This window comes from Mustela nivalis, assembly GCF_964662115.1.
Source record: "Mustela nivalis genome assembly, chromosome: 7".
NCBI classification, from domain to species: Eukaryota; Metazoa; Chordata; class Mammalia; order Carnivora; family Mustelidae; genus Mustela; species Mustela nivalis.
In genome coordinates, this window is record NC_139026.1 from 4,706,164 (window position 1) to 4,726,372 (window position 20,209).

The 20,209-nt window shown below is 52.6% G+C and overlaps 1 protein-coding gene across 3 annotated transcripts in view; it reads right to left on the minus strand.

Moving 5' to 3' along the window:
* Positions 1 to 20,209, minus strand: part of SAMM50 (SAMM50 sorting and assembly machinery component) — a 33,997-nt gene that overhangs the window by 8,281 nt on the left and 5,507 nt on the right. For all 3 annotated transcript variants that reach the window (XR_014313760.1, XR_014313761.1, XM_082738692.1), the window contains exons 3-12: positions 18,502 to 18,603; positions 16,354 to 16,441; positions 14,333 to 14,439; positions 13,509 to 13,639; positions 12,758 to 12,845; positions 10,632 to 10,760; positions 10,130 to 10,201; positions 9,232 to 9,318; positions 6,592 to 6,662; positions 3,370 to 3,437 (exon numbers count right to left, since the gene is read on the minus strand). Coding sequence is in view for 1 of the 3 variants with exons in the window: in XM_082738692.1 (XP_082594818.1) it covers positions 3,370 to 3,437; positions 6,592 to 6,662; positions 9,232 to 9,318; positions 10,130 to 10,201; positions 10,632 to 10,760; positions 12,758 to 12,845; positions 13,509 to 13,639; positions 14,333 to 14,439; positions 16,354 to 16,441; positions 18,502 to 18,603 (943 nt within the window). In the remaining 2 variants the exon portion in view is untranslated. The remainder of the gene's footprint in view (positions 1 to 3,369; positions 3,438 to 6,591; positions 6,663 to 9,231; positions 9,319 to 10,129; positions 10,202 to 10,631; positions 10,761 to 12,757; positions 12,846 to 13,508; positions 13,640 to 14,332; positions 14,440 to 16,353; positions 16,442 to 18,501; positions 18,604 to 20,209) is intronic.

The following is a 20,209-nucleotide window of genomic DNA, read 5'->3' on the forward strand; positions in this document are numbered from 1 at the left end:
AAGTAACAGGAGGTCAACTGTGTTTGCTTTTCATTTCCCAGGAACCACGGACCTCTTAAATAATCTTATTAAATAAAATAATTATTTTACTCTGGTCATGAAAGCAATACACTCATTGTAGAAAATCTGGTAAGTGAAGGAAAGTAGAAAAAATGGAAAGTATCCTTCAATTTCTCCTATTCGGAGATCGTCAGCTAACATCCTGGTGCCTTTCATCCAGTGAAGTGTGATGATAACTGAGAATAAAAAAGTGTGAGTCATCGCATATGTACATACGTGGATATATACTCTAGTCCTGCTTTAAAGAAGCTGGTTTAATAGCTTCATATGTCATAAACACTGTCATCTAATATCTTCTATTGTTTGGAAATGTGATTTGAATTTTCTTTTAAAGATTTTATTCATTTATTTGTCAGAGAGAGAGAGAGCACAAGCAGGGGGAGCAGCAGGCAGAGGGGAGAGGCAGGCTCGCCACTGAGCAAGGAGCCCAATGTAGAACTCCATCCCAGGACCCTGGAATCATGACCGGAGCCGAAGGCAGAGGCTAGAACGACTGAGCCACCCAGGTGTCCCTGGAAGTGTGACCGAGATGCCTGAATCATTCCACGGGTACCACACTTCCCTAATCCTGTCTACTGTCACACTGGTGTCTAATTTCTTGCGAGCGTTCGTCAGTCTGTTATAAGTCTCCTTGCACACACACATTTAAAACCTTGTCCTGCAGTAGAATCTACATACGGAAAAGTACGCACGTCCTAAGTACACTCCTCAGTACACTTCCCTACAAAGACCCCACATCGCCACAGCGAGCACCAGACTGAGACTTGGGCACACGCAGCCCCAAAGACTCTGCTCTCCTTGCTAACCCCGCCCCTGCTGGCCAGCAGCATGGATCGTTCTCGCCCATCTCGAAACTTCATGTGGGCCCAGCTGCACCTGACGCCTCCTCTGGGGCCGGCCTTGCTGTTGCTGGTCCTGCAAGTTTCTGACACTGGTTCGTGCCATGTTCAGTCCGTGGCTCTAACCCCGCTCACCCGCCTCACTACGGAACAGTCCACGGTGTGAAGATACCACTATTTATCTGCCCGTTCTAGGGTTGATGGGCCTTTGGGTGTCTAGTGCTCAGCTTGGAGCTATTATTATTGTGCTCATGTATTTCAGGCTCCTGATACACACTGTCAAACCGCTTCCACTAAAAGGGATATAATTTACTCTCCTGCCCATAGTGTCTCACCGATGGCCTAGCATGGTACTAAGTGGAACATTGTCGCGTTTTAATTTTCAGGCACGTGGCAGACTCCTACACTTCCACATAGTCACTGTATACTACTTCCTTACAAGGAAAAAAGAACAAAACTATCCCTAAGACGTTACTTCTCTTTAAAAAAAAAAAAAGACATACTAAAAAAGCTCCCTAAAAACAAATGACAAGAAATGTGTGTTACGTACAAAAATTTATGCACTGGGCAGTCATTATAAAATGGAGCCAACAGAGATGTTAAAAAAAAATGGTTCAGAAAATCAGGGTAGGATATTTTATAATGGAATGGCGTGCAAACATTTAAATGATGTTCTGGAAGATTTTAAGAACATGTGGAAATGCCTTGGATAGAATGCGAAGTGTCAGAAAGGGATCCAGGAATCAGGGATGATTGAAACGGGCTTTCCAGAGAACAACATAAAGCTTCAAAACCTGGCAAACCCTTTGATCTAGGGAGTCCACATCTAGAACGTTATGTTATAAAATAAAACTTAGAGATGAGCACAGGTTATTCAGATACACTGTTTTATGATCATAAGGAAAGAGAAAGCCTAAACATCAGACACTTGGGATTTGGTTTAAAAAGATGCCACTTTGGCAACAAGATGAAACATGAAGCCATGGAAAATGACAGAATTTTCCTCTCTCTGATTTGCTGCTGGCGGGGAATGCACAACGGTATGGCCATTCTGGAAGACAGCCTGGCAATTTCCTACAAAGATCATGCACTTCACTGAGTGCATGCGATCCAGCAACCACTCTAACTTCCGGTTCCCCAAATGAACTGAAACTTTATGTCCAAACAAAAACCTGCATGTGACTGTTTGTATCAGCCTTATTCATGACTGCTAAAAACTGGATGTGTACTACCCAGACCGTCTTCCCCGGGAGGTGAATGGGTAAGCAGAGAACAGCACAGTCACGCGACGGAGTGTCGTTCAGCGATCTAGAAACAGGAGCCCTCCTGCTGACATGTGAGGACGAACCTTACACGCCTGCTGCTCAAGGAGGCCATCTGAAAGGGGCACATACTGTAGGGTTCCAGCTATATGATATTCTGGCAAAGGCAGGACCGAGGGGAGAGGAAGCAGCTCGGGGTTGTCAGGCAGGGAGCGGGGGCAGGAGGGAGGAGTCCGTGGAGCACGGCGGGGAGGGCGGCCAGAGAATCGGGAAGGTGCTGGCATGGTGGGTCCGGGCCGCATGGAACCGCAGAGCACAGAGAGCCCGAGCAGGAACCGTGGGTGCATTCAGTAGTCACACGCCGATACCGGCTCACAGCGACAACAAGCGGGCCTGCCTAACGCAAGACGCCAATCATGGAGGACACCCGGGCGGTGTCCACGGAAACTCGGGTGATTTCGGCCCAGCTTTTCTGTACACCTACAGCTGTTCTCACCACCCATTAATCCAGCCAAGTTACAGGAGCTCAAGAAGATGAAATAAACGGTCATTAAAGATGATGGAGCACTCACTCCCGTAAAAATCTCTGTCGTGTGTGCGTTACTAAGGGCAGTGGGAGAAGCAGGTCAGGACGCAGCCGGGAAAGTACCACACTCGAGCGCAGACGCGAGCCTGCTTAAACAGCAAACGCTCCTGCACTGCCGTCGCCGGGCAGTGAGGTCACGGGTCGGAGCCGGGCACTCTTTGCTTGGATCTATTTTTTTCATTTTTCTACAGGTCCCTCGACAGGTATCTGTCCACGCCTGCTATGTGATAAGTGTGGCCTTAGGTGCCGATTCCGTGGGGGTGAAACACGACGTCTGTCACTGTGGTAACTGAAACACACAGAGCTACCCTGGACCAGGACGCCGGGAACCGGACAAGCCCACTTACGCGCGAGCTTCCCATCAGCCCGGTTCTGCGAATGTGCTTTCTCCTTCGGGTTTTTAACCACACTTTCTTCTCGCCGGCCCCCCTCACCATGAGCACACACAGTATGATCCACACAGCCTACAAAATCCGTGTCTACTGTTTACGTTACTGGTGAGGCTTCTGGTAGGTGCCCCTGGCCTTCTCCCCACTCTGCTGTGCAAGGGTCTAGGGTCACCCTATCACAAATGAGATGTGACCCTCCTCTCGGCGTAGCGGACTTTTGGGGAAAGACTCACCTTCGCTCTGTGGCCCCACGCTGTGCATGCTAAACCCGCGCACACTGGTCGGCCCTCCGAGGTAAAACCTACAACAGAACGGCAGAGGTCAGAAGAAAGCCACCAGGTAGGAACTACAAAATACAGTGAAGTGCAGAAAACACACAAGTGAGGCTCATGTTTGGTACCGGGTTGTCGCCGACACTGTCCCACGGCAGAACTTTTAAGGACTGGGAGGAGGCACTGGAGTAGGCGGACTTTCAAAAAAATCTAAACCACAATCTAAAACACTTCAAGCTTCTGGGGATGTAAGTGACAGAAAAGACAAAACTGAAGACCCTTCTTTAGAAAAGAGGGACACGCGGACTGTCTACTACAAAGGAATTATCTGCCGTCCGTGAGAATTCATTATGTAACAGCTCTGTTATAAAACGGCCTCCGATGTGTTCACACGCAATGTTAAGTTAAAAAAAGGCAAGGTAAAAATTATTTAACAGTATGATCCTGATTTTACAAAAAGAGGAAAATAATACTAGAAGAAAACAGACCAAAATAGAATTACTGTTACTCTAAATGGTTTTTTTTTTTGTATTTTCTACAGTGAGCATATAATCAGAAAAAAATTATTACAATTAAAAAATGAATTCCTTGTGTATTCCTAATGGACTGGGTTATCACACTCTCAAGAAGGGTATGTGAATAAAATTAAAGGCATATATTAACAATTACTTAGAAAGCCCACCCCCTTTCTGTGAAACCTAACACCTTACTGGAAGTCGACCCTAGGCCATGCTGAGTAGTGAATAATGAGGGAAGTGGTGTGTGCTCTTTCCAGTGGGGCTGCCCCGCCGCGGTGCCCCCTGGCAATGCCACAGCTGGCCGCAGGAGCGGTCCACACTCCCGCAACAGTGCGGGGGTGGGGGGGGATAGGGCACTATTTCTCCCATTTTCTAACCACATAAAGCCTCAATGAATGTATTCGTCTGAACCCGAGTTTAAAAGTCTAAAATGTGTTTTTAACATTTGGGATTTCGAAGCGACGCCTTTCTGAGCGCCTCATTAACATTATGGAAACAAACAGCAAGTTCCATTTACTTTTTTAAAAAAATGATAAATCCCACCATGTTCTTTGGAAGTGATTAAAATGATCCAGGAAGCACAAAAGAAGTCCTCGCCCCCTTCCCTCATCAGCCCACCGCCCGCCCATCTCCAGAGCGGACGGCTATCACTGGGTTGGTGGCCGACCTTCTAGACCCCTCGGTGCCATCCATGCAAACACAGACATGCGCAGGGGAGCTTCTGCCGGGTGCAAAAGCAATTCGCTCGACGTGAGCACGTGACAGTTTTAACTCGTGGGTGTCCACCTTGTTCTCACTCATCATTATAGTCTCTCTGAATGCCTGTGTTTGAATTTAATAACCCCGTGTCGGCTGTTTTCAAATTCCTGCGCTTCTCGACGGTGCTACGATGGACATCCTTGTACATGAACCTCTTTGTGTTTATAAATGTATTTCTGCAAATTAAATTCTTCAAGGTGAAAGTGTTGGATCCTAGAACTTAAAAACTAAACATTTTTATACTTCAAACCGTCTCCCATGAACGAGGCTGAACTATTTTAAACTAAAACATTTTAACTAATGCAAGGTTAAAAGAAAAAAAGTTTCTTGCCCTCAAGAACAATTACTAGTATTTCAAAGCCAACAAACACGATTTCATCCTCTGCTGACAAGAGTATAAATTGCTGTAAGTTTTCTAAAAAGTACTCTCCCACAACATCTTGATAAGCTTTAAAAAAACGTTCATATTGGGATAGCACTTCCACATTCAGGAATCTCCCCTCAGAAAATAAAGTACAAAACGTGACAAAGTCAAGCTTATAGGGTTACTTACATGCAAATAATGAAAAATTAAAATGTGGCTTTTGAATAATTTCTCATGACTTGAAGAATGGGTTTACTCTTTATTTCTTCAAAACTTTTTAAAAGGCAGGGAGAACAAAGCGGCACCTGGCTGGCTCAGCAGGTAGAGCATGTAACTCCTGATCTCAGGGTTGTGGGTTCGAGCCCCACACTAGATGCAGAGATCACTTTATTTATTTATTTATTTATTTTTAAAAAGATTTTGTTTATTTATTTGACAGTTACATGTAGGCAGAGAGGCAGGCAGAGAGAGAGGAGGAAGCAGGCTCCCTGTTGAGCAGAGAGCCTGATGCGGGGCTTGATCCCAGGACCCTGAGATCATGACCTGAGCCAAAGGCAGAGGCTTAACCCACTGAGCCACCCAGGCGCCCCCAGAGATCACTTTAAAAATAAAATCTTTCAAACAAAAAAATTTTTTTTTGAAAGATTTTATTTATTTATTTGTTAGAAAGAGAGAGTGGGAGAACACAAGCAGGCAGAGAGGCAGGCAGAGGCAGAGAGAGAAGAAGGCTGCCCACTGAGCAGGGAGCCCGATGCGGGACTCGATCCCAGGACCCTGGGATCATGACCTGAGCTGAAGGCAGTGGCTTAACCCACTGAGCCACCCAGGCATCCCTAAAACAAAATTTTAAAAGATTAAAAAATCAGGGGCGCCTGGGTGGCTCAGTGGGTTAAAGCCTCTGCCTTCAGCTAGGGTCATGATCTCAGGGTCCTGGGATCGAGCCCTGCATCAGGCTCTCCACTTAGCAGGGAGCCTGCTTCCTCCTCTCTCTCTGCCTGCCTCTCTGCCTATTTGTTATCTCCGTCTCTCAAGTGAATAAATAAAATCTTTTTTTAAAAAAACCTAAAAAATCAAAAGCAGAGAGAACACAAAAGTGTATGCAGATTACAGTACATCAACAACTTGATACAGAAGTGTGTGTAAATTTACATGTATGCACGTGCCCAAAGCCAATAACAGACTCAAAGGAAATCGTCCCAAATATTACCTCTGCTTCTCATTGAGCAGGATTATTTTTTTTACTTCCTTAAAGGTTTCTCTATATTTCTGCGATGCATGTGAACTGTATTCCTTCATGCTCAAAAGAGAATGTAAGATTTTCCACATTATGAAGTTAATTCCCTCTTTCTCAAAAAAGCAAAACACATAAGCATGAAGTATACTGGATATTTCGAAGTCACCTGCAACAGAAAAACTGGAGTACAATTTGAAATATCTGCTCTCCTAAACAGTGAAGCTTCTCTAAAATAAGTTGTAAGGAAACAACCCAAAAGAGCCAAAGGTGAGCATCGGCAAGTCACCCACTCACTGGCCCCTCCTCACCTGTCTGCAATACTGGACGGTTTCTCGCCGATGGGCACCAACATCCCGCCCCAGAGAGACGCTGAGAAAACCTGCGGAGACACAAGCAGACGGTCATGTTCTTGGGTGCTCCTGCCCCGCGGCCGGCTGGCACACTGAGGTCTGGCTGCAGGCCCTCTGGTGTGGAGCCCTGGGTCAGAGCGTAGGGGCTACAGGCCAGAAACGGGGGACCATGTGGCTGAGGAGCCGCAGTTGATGGTGTTTTGTGGATATTTTTAAAACCGGAGACTTCAAATTTCCCATGAAGACACAGCAAACACAAGCACTCACCCAGCCCCACACCCGGGCAAGGCAGGGCTTCCGCGGCTTCCATTCCAACGCGGGGCAGCCCCCCGCTTCCACATGGGCCAAGGCTGAGCATGGTGGGGAAATGTATGCTATCCGGCCGGGGCGGGGGGCAGCAACGCTGTCCCGTAGCCCCGGATCCTCAGCAGGCCCGGAGTGCGGCCTGCAGCCCTTCCTGCTTCCCCCCAGGGGCCCCCACCACTGGCCCTGATGGTGACACCACACTGGGCCTGCCTCCAAACAGAGACTAGTTTCAACCAGGGGCCCCAAGCCCTCTGCCATCTGGTCCCACCTCGGTGCTCCCGCGCTGTCCCTCTCCTTACTCTGTCCGGTTAGGGCAGCCCCCCGGCTCATCCAGGAACAAGCTGTAGCTGCTGCCTGGACAGCCCACCTCGGGCTCCCTGAGCAGGTTCCGGGCTGCGCCGCCCCATCAAGACGCCTTCCCCGACTGCCTGCGGTAGACCTGCACCCGCTCTGGGCCACTTCCTCTTTACTCTGTTTTAGCATCTTCCGACCACTTGCCACCTGCTCAACTGTGCACACACGTGCTTGCTCGTGGGTCTCCCTTCACCAGAACGTGAGGGAGTGGGAACCATGTTTTACCGACTGAGGCAGGGCTCAGGCCCAGACAGGGCCGGGCAGCAGACGGAGATGCAGGGGGCGGATGGGGAGGTGAGCGGTTCCCAAAGAGCACAGGGACTGGAAGGACACGCAGGAACCCCGATCTTGGTCTGGAGATCAGAGGAGCTCTCCAGGAGGCACGCCGATGGCGAAGTCTTAGAAAGGCAGGGAACGTGGGGCCAGCGAACAGCTGAAGGAGGGGACCTAGAGCCAGCAGGGGACAAAGTACAAGTGCCTGGAAGTAGGAGAGGCTCCTCCTTTCAGGAAACGAGAAGGAGTTTAGCAGAGCCAAAGCACAGGGCGGGGGAGAGAGACGAGACCCAAGACTGCGCGACGCCAGTAACCCCAGCTGCACGCGGCAGAGCGGTATTGGAAGGCCTGCACCTCGGAGACCAGCATGTCTGCGGTGGGAGGGGAAGGGGGGACAGACGTGCACCAGAAAGGGACATCACCACCCAGGTGAGAAAACGCAGTGTGGGGTCTGAGTGACACAAGACACAAGGCCGGGTGCTCGGCCGCCTTCAGAGTGAGGACTCCTCCGAGCAGTTCCGGGGGTCAAGGGCAGCTGGCGGAATAGCCGCGCCAGCCAGTGGAATTGGGAGCCCGGGTGCAGGGTATGGATTGGCGAGGGAAGTCATAGTTGGTTTCAGACACACTGAATGTGACGTGTCCCCGAGGAACAGAGCGGAAACACCCGGCAGCACAGGACTCTGGGAGCACGGCGCCCGCACGGAAGCTGCAGCCGCGGCGGGGGCGGCGTCCTCCAGGGAGAGAGGCAGCCAGGCCACCTCCACGAGAATCGAGGGGAGACGCTCGCACGGTGGGAGTGTGGCAAGCTGCGAAAGGACCCCGCGAAGGGGAAGCGGACACGTGGGAGGAAAATACAGTCATGATGGAGTCCAGGGGACAGCATCGAGCACGGTGGCGAGGGCCGGGGAGGGGACCGGGAGGAGCTCGACGATTGGACAACGCGGGAGCCTCTGGACCAGCAGTGGTGGGGGAAAGGCAGGAACCAGAGTCAAGGAGTGATGACGCCAGGACCGACTGGGACCAGTGACAAGTGACGTTAGAAGTCGACACGCGTACCATTTCATTAAAACTCACTCCTCGCCCCGAGTTTTGTGGTAGAGAAGGGCAGAGGTGGTGTGTGTGTTGTGCGGAGGCAAGAGAGTTGTCCCCAGTGACCCCGGCTCTGGGAGGCCTGGAGAACGAGCCAGGGGCTCCTGTGCCTCCGTGAGAATCAGGTCACTTACTCCTCATTCCTGAGCACATCAGGAGAAACCAAACCAAACTGGATTAAAGATTTACAAAGGAATTCCCAGAAGCGTCCAGAGCCCTGTAGTGTCAGCAAAATAAGGAGAAGACTCGGAATTTCTATGGAAGGGACCTCAGAGGGAAAGGACGTGCATTCCTCTGACCTCTGGACACGTTTCCACAACGGCCCCGAGCTGACAAATGGGGAAAGGGCTCTCCTGGGGTCCCACGTAAAATGACTGACAGGTTCCCCTGGAAGAGAAAAGCGATCACTTCTCCCCAGAGGATCCTCCATTCTGGCTAAACTGAGAAGATCCCGCACGTCAGGTTCAGGCACTAATGTTCCGGGCTTCCCCTCTGGAGGGTGCTTTCTCTCCTCAGGCACTGAGTTTCCAAAAACGAGGGACAGAAATACAGGTGACGTGCCGGCTGGAAACTCACCGAATCGAATAGAAGTTGTTTATTCAACTGAAGCTCGAAATCTTCCTTTATGAAACTCACGTCCCCTCCGGTGTAGCCGGCCAGCTCCTGTCGGCAAGCGAGCCACATGTCGAAACAGAGCAGAGAGACTCCCCACACCGCCTCCAAAACCATGTCACTCCAGGTACTACTTAATTTTGTTGTTTTGTGTTTTTAGAAAGGCAGGAAATGGCTCCGTTGTGGTTGTTACTCTAGACCTTCTAGATGGTCCCAGGGGACTGACATACATACAGCGTCCTCAAACACACAGACTGTGCAGAATATGTTATGTTACTTCCGCTGTGGCTGAGAGACACTGGCCGTGGGAACATTCTGTTGCGTGATACGGCTTACGTGGCCTACTCGGTGTTGGGAAAAAAGAATTAGCCAATCTTGCACTATCGGGCATATTCGATACAAAAATCTGATTTCTAGCTGGTCCTGCAATCCTGAAGATGAGGCCAACAGAGCACCACTGTGCCCCGCCCCCAGCCGGCCTCCACCCTAGGGACCCTATGGCGCACGAGTTACCCTCTCTGCCTGGAGGTGCTGTCTTACCGGTGACCAAGGGGTTCGTTCAGTCTACCCTCAACTTTCCTCCCCACCTAGTGAGAGAGACCCCATCCCAGAGGCCAGAACTTTCTCCCTCCTCTGCTCTGTGGGGGCAGACCACTGCACTACATGGAGCCATTCCAGAGCCAGGACCCTCACGAAGGGACCGACACCCCTGCAAGCCATTCTAGAACAATCTCGAATAATTAGAATAATCTAGAATAATTAAAGGAAGGCATTCAAGATAGAAAATGTGCGTGCCGTGCGGTCCTCTCTCCCGTCCCGGGTCACGGAGCCAGCAGGTCGCACGCAGGTGATGGAGTCCTACCTGGTTAACTTTCAGCAGAGCCCCTCTCCTGGGCAAGATGGAGGAGTTCCGCGAGTCGATGACCATCGCGTGCTGAAAGAAATGTGTGTCAGGTAAGAAGACGCACCGCCTGGGCGCTGACCACAGGCCGTGCCCTGCCCCTCCCCCACACAGCACTTCCCCTTCCGAAAAGCCCTCTGGGAAGGTAGCTCCTGGTCCCTAATTCACAGGTGAGGGAACGAAGAGGCTGGGGCAGACAATTCACGGTCACCGGCTGGGAGCTGACGACCTGTCACTGGGCCCATCCTCTCAAGGAGCTTGACCCTGACCTAAGGGAACCCCGCCGGCTTCAAGCACATCTTCCCGTCTCCACTGACGATGCTTCCACAGAGTAAGAGAGGGCGGGTGCCCAGAAACTCACAAAGCCACCGGCAGCCACCCAACCCGTGACCCTGCTGGGTCGGTCCCACTGCTGGCGAAGGCTGTTCTCCCAGCACATCGAACTACGTAGGCAAACGCTTACCGAAAGAGAGGACTTCAGCGAGTGCCCGCTTTCCTTCCGGACAGCGAAGGACGCCGTCCTGGAGAGGCAGCCCAGCTCCCGCCACACGCCCTCCCACTTCACGGTGTGGCTGGTCTTCCATATGGGAAACTGCAAGGACACGAGGGGACGATAAGCCTCTCTGTGCTGTAGCCACGGGGAGTGGGCCCCAATCAGGCTTCAGAACGAGGCATAGAAATCTCGTTCCAATTAAATGCCCAGGATACATTTTTTTTTTTTTTTATGGTGGGCGGGAAGGAGGGAAGGGAAGGCGGGGAACGGAGCGGGGAGGAGAAGGGGAGAAAGCTACGGTCCTGCTCAAAGCCATAGTCTCAGGGCGAGGAGACGGGTGACCGGCGCAGAGCTCCGTAACCCACAGGCTGCTTTCCCGGCTCTGTGACCTGATGTTTGCCCGACGCCACCCAGTCCGCGGTCCAAACTCAGGATGGGGGACAGTAGAGACACATCAGGCCCCGGGGAAGAGGGAGGAGAAGACGGTGCTCAGGAGTGAAGGGCATCCTTCCTGCAGCCAGAAGCCTGAGTCACATGACCCCAGGACAAGCAGCACCTGCCTCTTGCCCCGACCCTCGGACCCCGCAGTCAGGCCCGCCCATCTCAGGTCCCCATCACAGAGACACACTAGGGTTGCTCTGCAACTGTGAACACTGGCTGCTGGCCTCAGGAAGTACGATGACGGGACTCCTACATGGAAGCCAGGTCACCCGACTGGAGCGGTCTTTCTTGCCCGCCGGCCATTTCTGCACGGAGGGCCACTCGAGACCCAGCTACTCCCCCAAATGCCTGAGAGCTGCACGGCTGGCCTAAACCATTGCTTCCCTCCCCACAGGCGGCCCTTAAGGAGAAACTGACCACCCAGAGGAGACACATGTCTCAGTGTTCCTGGTCACAAGGATGGGACAGGGGCCAGATGGTGCCATTTTCCTCCAGGGGCTCATCTCTCAAGCCCAGGGCCACCAGCTCCCAGTCCTCTGTGCTCCCACCCCCTCTCTCTCCTCCATGAGCCTCTCCCACGGTCTCTTCCAGCAGAGATAGCTTGCACCTCGGCGATGCCCTGGGGCTAAACCAGCTAGCTCTAGATCTCCGAAGATCTGCTCTTTAAAAAAGACTTAGAAAACAGTGATCAAAGGGGCATATGAGAGAAAGATGGGGAGGAGCCCGCACACCAGGGCTCACTGCCAATGGCCTCTGGAAAGCTGCTGGCGAAGGGGCTGGGAGGTGGTGCCAGCCGGGTGGGCCCCATCCTGCTCGGAGCAAGAAGGCGCTGAGGGCTACTCCTGGCAGATGAGACGAGGGGGACACACGGAGAACCGAAAATGGAACTGCGAGTGCTCACGTCGCATCCCTGAGCCATCCCCCCGGTGCTGGGGGCTCCACGCCCCTGGTGCCACGGCGTGGATGCAGAGAACACGCCAGGTGTGCTCCCCAAGACGCTGGTTCGGCAGGCAGGCGGGGCCCAGGAACTTGCATTTCTAACCAGTTCCCGGGTGAGGCCACGCTGCTGGCCCGCAGGCCGTGCCTGGGGAACTACTGTTGTTATATGGCGTGTCCGAGCCACCCCCATGAACCACGGCCCGGACCAGGAGGGGAGTAGGCAGCACAGTGTAGAGAGGAAGGGAGGAGGGCAGGGTCACCATAAGGCCAAACGGTGGTCAAACGGCAGGAACTCCATCCGCTGCCTTACGTCAGATCCCGCTGGGCGCACGGAAGTGCCAACCAATGAGGAAAGCTTCCGGTCACTGCGGAGTGACCTTGCTGGCTACCAGAACTATCAACCTCCGCACACACGAGGAGGGACAGACACACGGCACTGCAGGGAGCCAGGAGCAGAGCAGCCACTGTGGAGCAGAGCGACCCTCTGGCCCTGGCAGTCTGCACGCGGCCTGTGGAGAGGCGCCCAGCCCGGAAGGAACCCACAGCGGGGCGAAGGGCAGAGGGTGACCCCGGCCATAAGGCCCGCGCTCTAGGCTCCAGATCGCAGACAGGCCTGCCCGCCTGGGCCCGCCCCCGCTTGCTGACTCAGGCGATCAGCAAAAGAGCTGCCTTGTTCACACTCAAGGGCACAAAGGGAAGGACGAAAGGCTACTCACGCTGTACTCCGCAGACACTCCTCTGTCTGTCTCCCGAAGCGAGCTCCAGGGGAACTGGCCAGTAACTTTATATAAGTTTACAGAGAAACTAGGAGACAAAAGGACAGAGCTTTAGATGCTGCAACAGTGATTATAACTCGTACACATCTAAATTAACAGATCTATTTTTTTCTTTTTTTTTTTTTTTTTTTTTTTTTTTTTTAAAGATTTATTTATTTGACAGAGAGAAATCACAAGTAGACAGAGAGGCAGCCAGAGAGAGAGAGAGAGGGAAGCAAGCTCCCTGCTGAGCAGAGAGCTCGATGCGGGACCCGATCCCAGGACCCTGAGATCATGACCTGAGCCGAAGGCAGCGGCTTAATCCACTGAGCCACCCAGGCGCCCCTAAATTAACAGATCTAAAAATACACTTCTGGGACGCCTGAGTGGCTCAATGGGTTGAGCCGCTGCCTTCGGCTCGGGTCGTGATCCTAGGGTCCTGGGATCGAGCCCTGCATCGGGCTCCTTGCTCAGTGGGGAGCCTCCTTCTCTCTCTGCCTCTGCCTGCCTCTCTGACATCTGTATCTCTGACAAATAAATAAATAAAATAAAATAAATACACTTCCGGGGCTCATCCTCACAAGGAAAGCTACAGCACGCTGTGACGACACATGATGGCCAGCTGGTCCAACCAAGTGTCTTTTCACAACCAATGCATCTACTATAACTCAGAACCAGGCCACTGTACTCAATAGTCTGTTTGGCTTCCTACTTTCTCTCGAAGTTTCCGGGCCGTGGTTTGAAGAAGGACAGGCCATACGAAGTCTCTTTGGTTCCATACGAAAACTGAAAAGTCACCTTTTCTGCACGGCCTAGAAGATTAGGGAGTTTGAGGCCAAGCACCTAGAAGGAACAGAAAAACAGCGGCGGTTTACATGGTAGGAAGGCTAAGTGTGAAGAAAGACTTGCTGGCAAAGGAGCCTCATAAACCCAGGACAGAACCGTGGACTACGGGTCTGGCCTTCCTTCCGTAACTGCTTCTACTCTCTAAAACGTGCCTTTGCTGGGTGCACATCCTGCCCTACATACACACACACACACACACACACACTCACGCCTCGAGGCATGGGGCAGGCTCGCTTGCTGACTGCAAAGCCAGGAAAATCAACATATTTGGAATTCAAGGGCATCTGAAGAAGAAACCTAATACAAACATTCTCCAAACCACTCCTAATCAACCACTGATGGTATCTTTGTTTTCAAACAATCTGAAACATACCACAGTCGGGATGGAGTGAAGCAGGGGAGGCAGCTGGGGGGCAGGGGACGCTTCTTGTGACGAGCCCTGGGTGATGTGTGGAAGTGGGGACTCGCTCTGCTGTGTACCCAAAACTCCTCTAACACTGGAGGAGTTAAATTCCAGTGGCCGCGGGAATTTAAATTAAATGAAAAGTAAACCTGCTCTCATCAGTTCTGGGGAGGCCGGTGAGCAACCACGTGCTAGCCTCCACAGATGACGGTGTGGGAGAAAGTCTCGAACGACCACGCTTTACGAGCCCGTTCCCGTCAGCTGTGCCAGGAGGACGCCGATCATACCATGCTGCCCTCGTTGTTCCCAACCATGGTGTTATAGCTGCCCGTCAGTCTCCTCAGTTCGGTTACTTCGAAGGTAACGTCTAAGCCGTTTGGAAGGGCACCATCACCTACGCGCACAAAAAATATCGACCAGTAAGACGGCTGGAGCGTGCGGTTTCATTTTAGGTCCCACTGCTAAAAAAAGACAAAAAGCCACTTGGAGGTTCATTTCATCTGCCAAACACACCCTCTACTCTGAAGTCCAAGAACATCCTTCCACAAGATCACAAGACACCTCTGCACATGAACAGCGGCTTCTAGCTCCCGCGGCAGAAGAGGGCGAACCAGCCGGCCTCTGCTGCGGGGAGCGGCCGCCAGCGGGGTGCTTTAAGTGCCCGCTGTCTGCAAGGGCATTTGTTCTCCTCCTAGGGAGTCCCGGAGAATACTTGGGGCTGCAACTCAACTGCGGCCAAAACACAGAATCCCTGGGACGAGAGGGACTCTAGGAACCCTGAAACAGAAGCAAGAAACACCAACACCAGTTAAGGGGTGACTGCCCTTATCTTTCCGCGAGCCGGGGGAGCGGGGGCTACCGGATGACCAGGGCCCGAGTCTGCGGCAGCTGTCTCAGCGACCTCAGGGGCCCCGGGTGTTGGACGGCACGGGGGAGCTCTGCAAAGGACGGGGGAGGGGGAGCCTCTCCCAGAGAGGCAGGGCGGACCCCACGGCCCTGGTGGGGCAGCGGCCGCACATGGGAAGCGGTCTCCACCCCGGCTCCTCGATGCTCAGGCTCCACTTTTTTTTAAAAAATTTAGTTAATAGGCTTTACTGTTTACAACAGCTTTAGGATTATAGAAAAAGTGAGCACAAAGTACAGAGTGTTCCCACAGAGCCTCCCCACAGACACACACATTTCCATCTGCGATCATCCTGCATTAACGTGGTAACGTTTGTCCCAAGTCACAAACCCTGGCGAGGCCTCGGGAGGGATCACGGTGGGAGCTGCTAGTTCGTCCTCGCTGCCGTCCGCTCTAGAGGGTCTGACGGATGGATGACGGCCGGCCCCGCACCACAGAGTCACGCAGAGCTGTCCTTCTAGCTCCCAACCACGCTTTCTCCCCAGTTTCCCGGTCATTCCAGCCGCCGCCGGAACGAGGCACCCCACGGAAGCCCGCCCAGGGGACGGCAGACAGGAGCGCGCCAAGGGGAAACGCTGCCAACAAGACATGCCTCCCAGAAGAGCGCTCCCGAGTCGTGGACAGGCCGCTTCTGTCACGTACGCGTCTGGCCTGGGGCAAGTTAAACCACCAAGCCTCGGTTTCCCCAGCTGGAAAACACCTGTTCTAAAATAACGCCCATCACTTCCCCAGGTTCTGGCGAGGCTTCTGAGGGATCCTCACACCCACACGCTTGCCAGAGCTCTGCCCGGCACGGCTGCGTCTCCGAGGGGGCAGGAAAGGTTGGCTGCCCCGCCCCACCGCCCCCGACCCGGCTCTGCTGGAACGGAAGCCCCTTGGGAAGCAGCCTATGCCTTGCTCGCTCCTGGTCCCTCCCTGGTCCCCAGCACAGGGCCCGCCCGCAGCAGGTGCCATCAGTCCGAGCACTTGTCAACTAGGCCAGCTGACTTGTGCAAAGTCGAACAACAAACAAGCAAACGAGCAAACACTGAAAAGAGAAATCTTATGCCCGGTGCCCTCCGGCTGAGAGCACACAGGCAGATGGAGCCCGTCTGCTGAGAGCCCGGGGGGACCCAGGCGGGGACATGGGCAGGGCGGGGCTATCCCAATGAAGCCTGGCTCCCTCCTCGGAGCCCTCCTACAATGTGCACCAACAACCGGTTCAGATCATAGCATCTGCACAGTTCACCTGTTCCCCCTCAGCCTGAAAAAATCCAGTCACCACCCCCCGGCGGACACTGAACTATCAAGACCTCCGCGCTTCTTCATAACCCTCCAGGCGCCACGTCTGGCCACACGTTCAGCTTTTGTGACCTGCAGCACCGACAGGAAGGCTAGAGGGAGACACCACGCGATGGTGGGTACCTTGACACGTATCGATCAAAACATCCACTTGTCTGAATATTCCCAGTCGAAGCAGCTTTTCACGGGCTTCGTGAGATTTCCGCATCACCTGCGAGAGAGCACAATGAGAGAAGGTCTTCGTCTAGGACAGAAACGCAGCTGGTGGCTGGCGGATCAGGCCGGGGGGTCAGCGCTGCTGCTGAGTCACCGAGAAGCCCCACAGAGCCCAGAAAGGTGAAGGGACGGACGAGCACTCAGGAAGCAACAGCGAAGCCCCCTTCAGAAGCACAAACCATGGGCAAGGGCAGGAAGCAGGTGCATTAACATGATCTTTCACAGAAACAAACAAAACGCTAGTCAAGATGCTCTCCGCCGAGCAGGAGCCCTCGCAGAGGGTCGACCCATCGTTACAGTGGTTGTGTTTGGTGCAGGAGACACCGTGTCGTTTGTGCCTTTTTGGGTTGCTCCCATTTCCTAACCCACGCTCTGTTTTTTCTCTCTCCGGCGTTGACAGCAGTGCCTTCTGATGCCAGGGGTCCTTTCCTGCTGGATGGACAGGCAGAAGGACAGCGCAGGAAAGGCTCTCAGGGAGCAGAGTGGGGCAGGACTCCTAATATGCACGGTTTACAGCTTGTCCGGCAGGAAAAGGGGGGTCACTCTGGAGTGTCTAGCATGGGACAGCCAGGGTAGAATTTCCTCAGCAGAGACAATGATGGTGTGGATGAACATGGAGAAAGCAAAAGCAGTGCAGGGAGGCAGGAGAAGCTGCTGAGAGCAGCCCCGGGAGCTGAGGGGGAAGCTGTCGAGCACAGGTCATGGTGTCGGAGGAGGACAGACTACACACGTCGCACGTGGAGCCCGAGGACGGTCACTGCCTGGATGGAGGGCAGGAGAGACAGGAGGCGGAATCAACCTCCCGCTCTGGGCTAAGCGCCTCTGGGTAGCATTAGAGAAGTCAGGGACGGTGAGTTCTGTCTCTAGCCACACAGGGCTGGAGATGTCTGCAGAGATCCCATGAGGCAGGGGCACATTCGGGGTCAAAGCTCAACCCGGAGGCCTGGCGAGAAGTGGCAATGGAGGGGTGTCCCGTGCAGGCTGTAGTGAGACTAAGGCTGTGGGTGAGAGCCTCTGGGAGACGATCCTCATGGAAAAGCAACACGTAAGGACAGTCACGGGAGAGAAGCTGACGGTGCAGCCTAATGTGAACATGGGGAGAGGGGCAGGCAGCCCAGGAGAGCTTGGGATCAGTGGAAATCAGGGGGAGAGCAAATGCTGAGAAAGAGAGTAGATGTAAACAACCTCGAAAGACAACAGAACAAGAGAATTGCATTCCATGTCGGTGACAGAGATCACGTCTGTCCTATGCCAGGAGCTCTTACAAATTAATAAAAGCCTAACAATCCAACGGGAAGTGGGAGACACCAACAGGTAATTCACAAGATACTCGCATGGCTAATAAGCCTGGGAAAGGCGCTCAAACTCATTCACGGGGAAAAAGCCCCAGTGAAAACCAGGGCACCGAGTATTTCACCGGACAGGTGGGCGAGAACTTTAAACGTGTTAATGTGAACAGATCTCCATATACTATCAAACACGAAAGATGCAGGAAAATGTGGGGAATGGGGTTATCGTGTCTACACGTGAGCTACTCACCCTGCGTGGGAGTCCCAGCCCGAGGACCGCCAGGGAGGGAGACTGAGGCTGGCGAGGGAGGGACATGCCTACCTTGCAGGATAGTGCCCTCTCAAACACCAGATGGCTAGATGCTTTTTTAAGATTGCGCTTATATATTACTTTAATCTTTTTTTAAAAAACTAGCAATTCTCTCTAAAGCGAGAATGGCCAAACACGAGAGCATGCGGGGAGGGACTCCGCAAGCAACCGACTTGGCTCCGTGCTTGGGCGTTTGTGAAGAACACACAGCGGGACTGGCCTCCGCGGCAGGAGAGGCTGGAGGGAGGGGCGGAAGCAAACACAGGTTAGCTTTGCGGGAGGCACCAGCGCGCAGGGCCGGGGGGCTCGGCTCGGGGGCACTGAGGCTCCCTTCAGGGTAGGAGGCAAGGTCATGTGCAGAGAGGCTCGGGGTGGGAGCTCAGGGCTTTGGGACAGGAGATCTGGAGGTTGTTCAGAAGGGAACGACAAACAGTGCCAAGCAGGGAGACTACTTGCCTCAATCAGGTTTTTCGCCTTAAAAACATCTCCAATTTCACATATGATGATATCATCTTTCGTTCTTCCAAGTCCATCAAAATGAACGTGTTGCACAACCACCTAAGTGTGACAAAGGGACATGGATTACTTTTTTTTTAGGTTTTAAGTGCTGGTCTGTTTTTATTGTTTGTTTAATTCCAGGGTAGATAACACAGTGTTCTCAGTTTCAGGTACAACACAGGGAGCCCCCGGTTCTGCACCTCACCCTGCGCTCATCAGGACAAGTGCGTCCTTCCGCCCTGTCCCCTGCTCCCTCCACCCCCCACCGGCCTCTCCGCTGGTGACCACCAGTTTGTTCTCTGTTCTTTGTCTTTTTTTCTTTGTCCACGGGTTTTGTTTCTTAAGTTCAGCATATGAGTGAACTCATATGGCGTTTGTCTTTCTCCGACGGATTCCACTCAGCACCCCGCTCTCAACTCCGTCCATGTCACTGTCAACAGCACGATTTCGTTCTTTTTCGAGACTGAGGAGCGCTCCGTTACACAGCTACACCACATCTTCCTCCTTTCATCAGTCCACGGACACTTGGCGCTTCCACAGTTTGGCCACTGCAGATGATGCTGCGACATGCCGGTGCAATCTTTTCCAATTTCAGTTTTCATATTCTTTGGGGAAACACCAGCAGTGGAACTACTGGATCACAGGGCAATTCTAACTTTGATGACCCTTCACACCGTGTCCCACAGTGGCTGCAGCAGCCTGCACTCCCGCCCACAGTGCACAAGGGCTCCCCTTTCTCTGCATCCTCGCCAACACATTGTTTCTTGTGTTGTTCATTTGAGCCGTTCTGGCAGGTGTGAGGTGATACCTCACTGTGGTTCTGATTTGCAGTTACATAATGATGAGTGATGTGCAGCATCTTTTCTTACGCCCATCGGCCATCTGCATGTCTTCTTCGGAGAACTGTCTATACCTGTCTTCTGCCCATTTTCTAATTGGATTATTTGTTTTCTTAGTGTTAACTGTAATTTCTTTATGTATTTTGGACACTAACGCGTTATTGGAGGCGTCATTTGCAAATATCCTCTCCCGTCCCATTTTAGGTTTGTTGACTGTTTCCTTTGCTGCGCAGAAGCTTTTATCTTGATGCAGTCCCAAGAGTTTAGTGTGCTTTTGTTTCTCTGCTTCAGGGGACCTATCTAGGAAAGAGCCATTACAGCCAACGTCAGAGACATTACTGCCCGTGCTCTACTCTAGGATTTTAATGGCTTCGGGACTCATTTAGGTCCTTAGTGCCTTCTGAGTTAATGTTTTGTGTATGGTGTAGGAAAGTGCTCCAGGTTCATTCTTTTGCAGGGACACGGATTATTAAGTATGATATGGGACAAGAGAGCAGGCATCCAGGCTAAAGACAAACGTCTGAAAGTTAATTCAAGGATTTTCTTTTAGGTCTAATGACCAATACTTCTTAATTCCAGACTTTATTTACTTTCCTGCCTTTTTAGAAATCTGGTTACCTGAACTTATCCTCTGCCAGGTCTGTATTTCCTGTGCCTGAGACTTACAAGTGTTGTGTAGCTGCATGACCAAGGACCATAACGGTCCTAATTCCAAGCAGGCCGCAGAGGCCCCGCGTAGCCTTCCCAGCATTTGCCCAGAGCACTGGCCCCGGGCCGAAGCTGTGACCCCCAATTTAATAACTGTGCATCTTGCTAGAGAGCTTGTG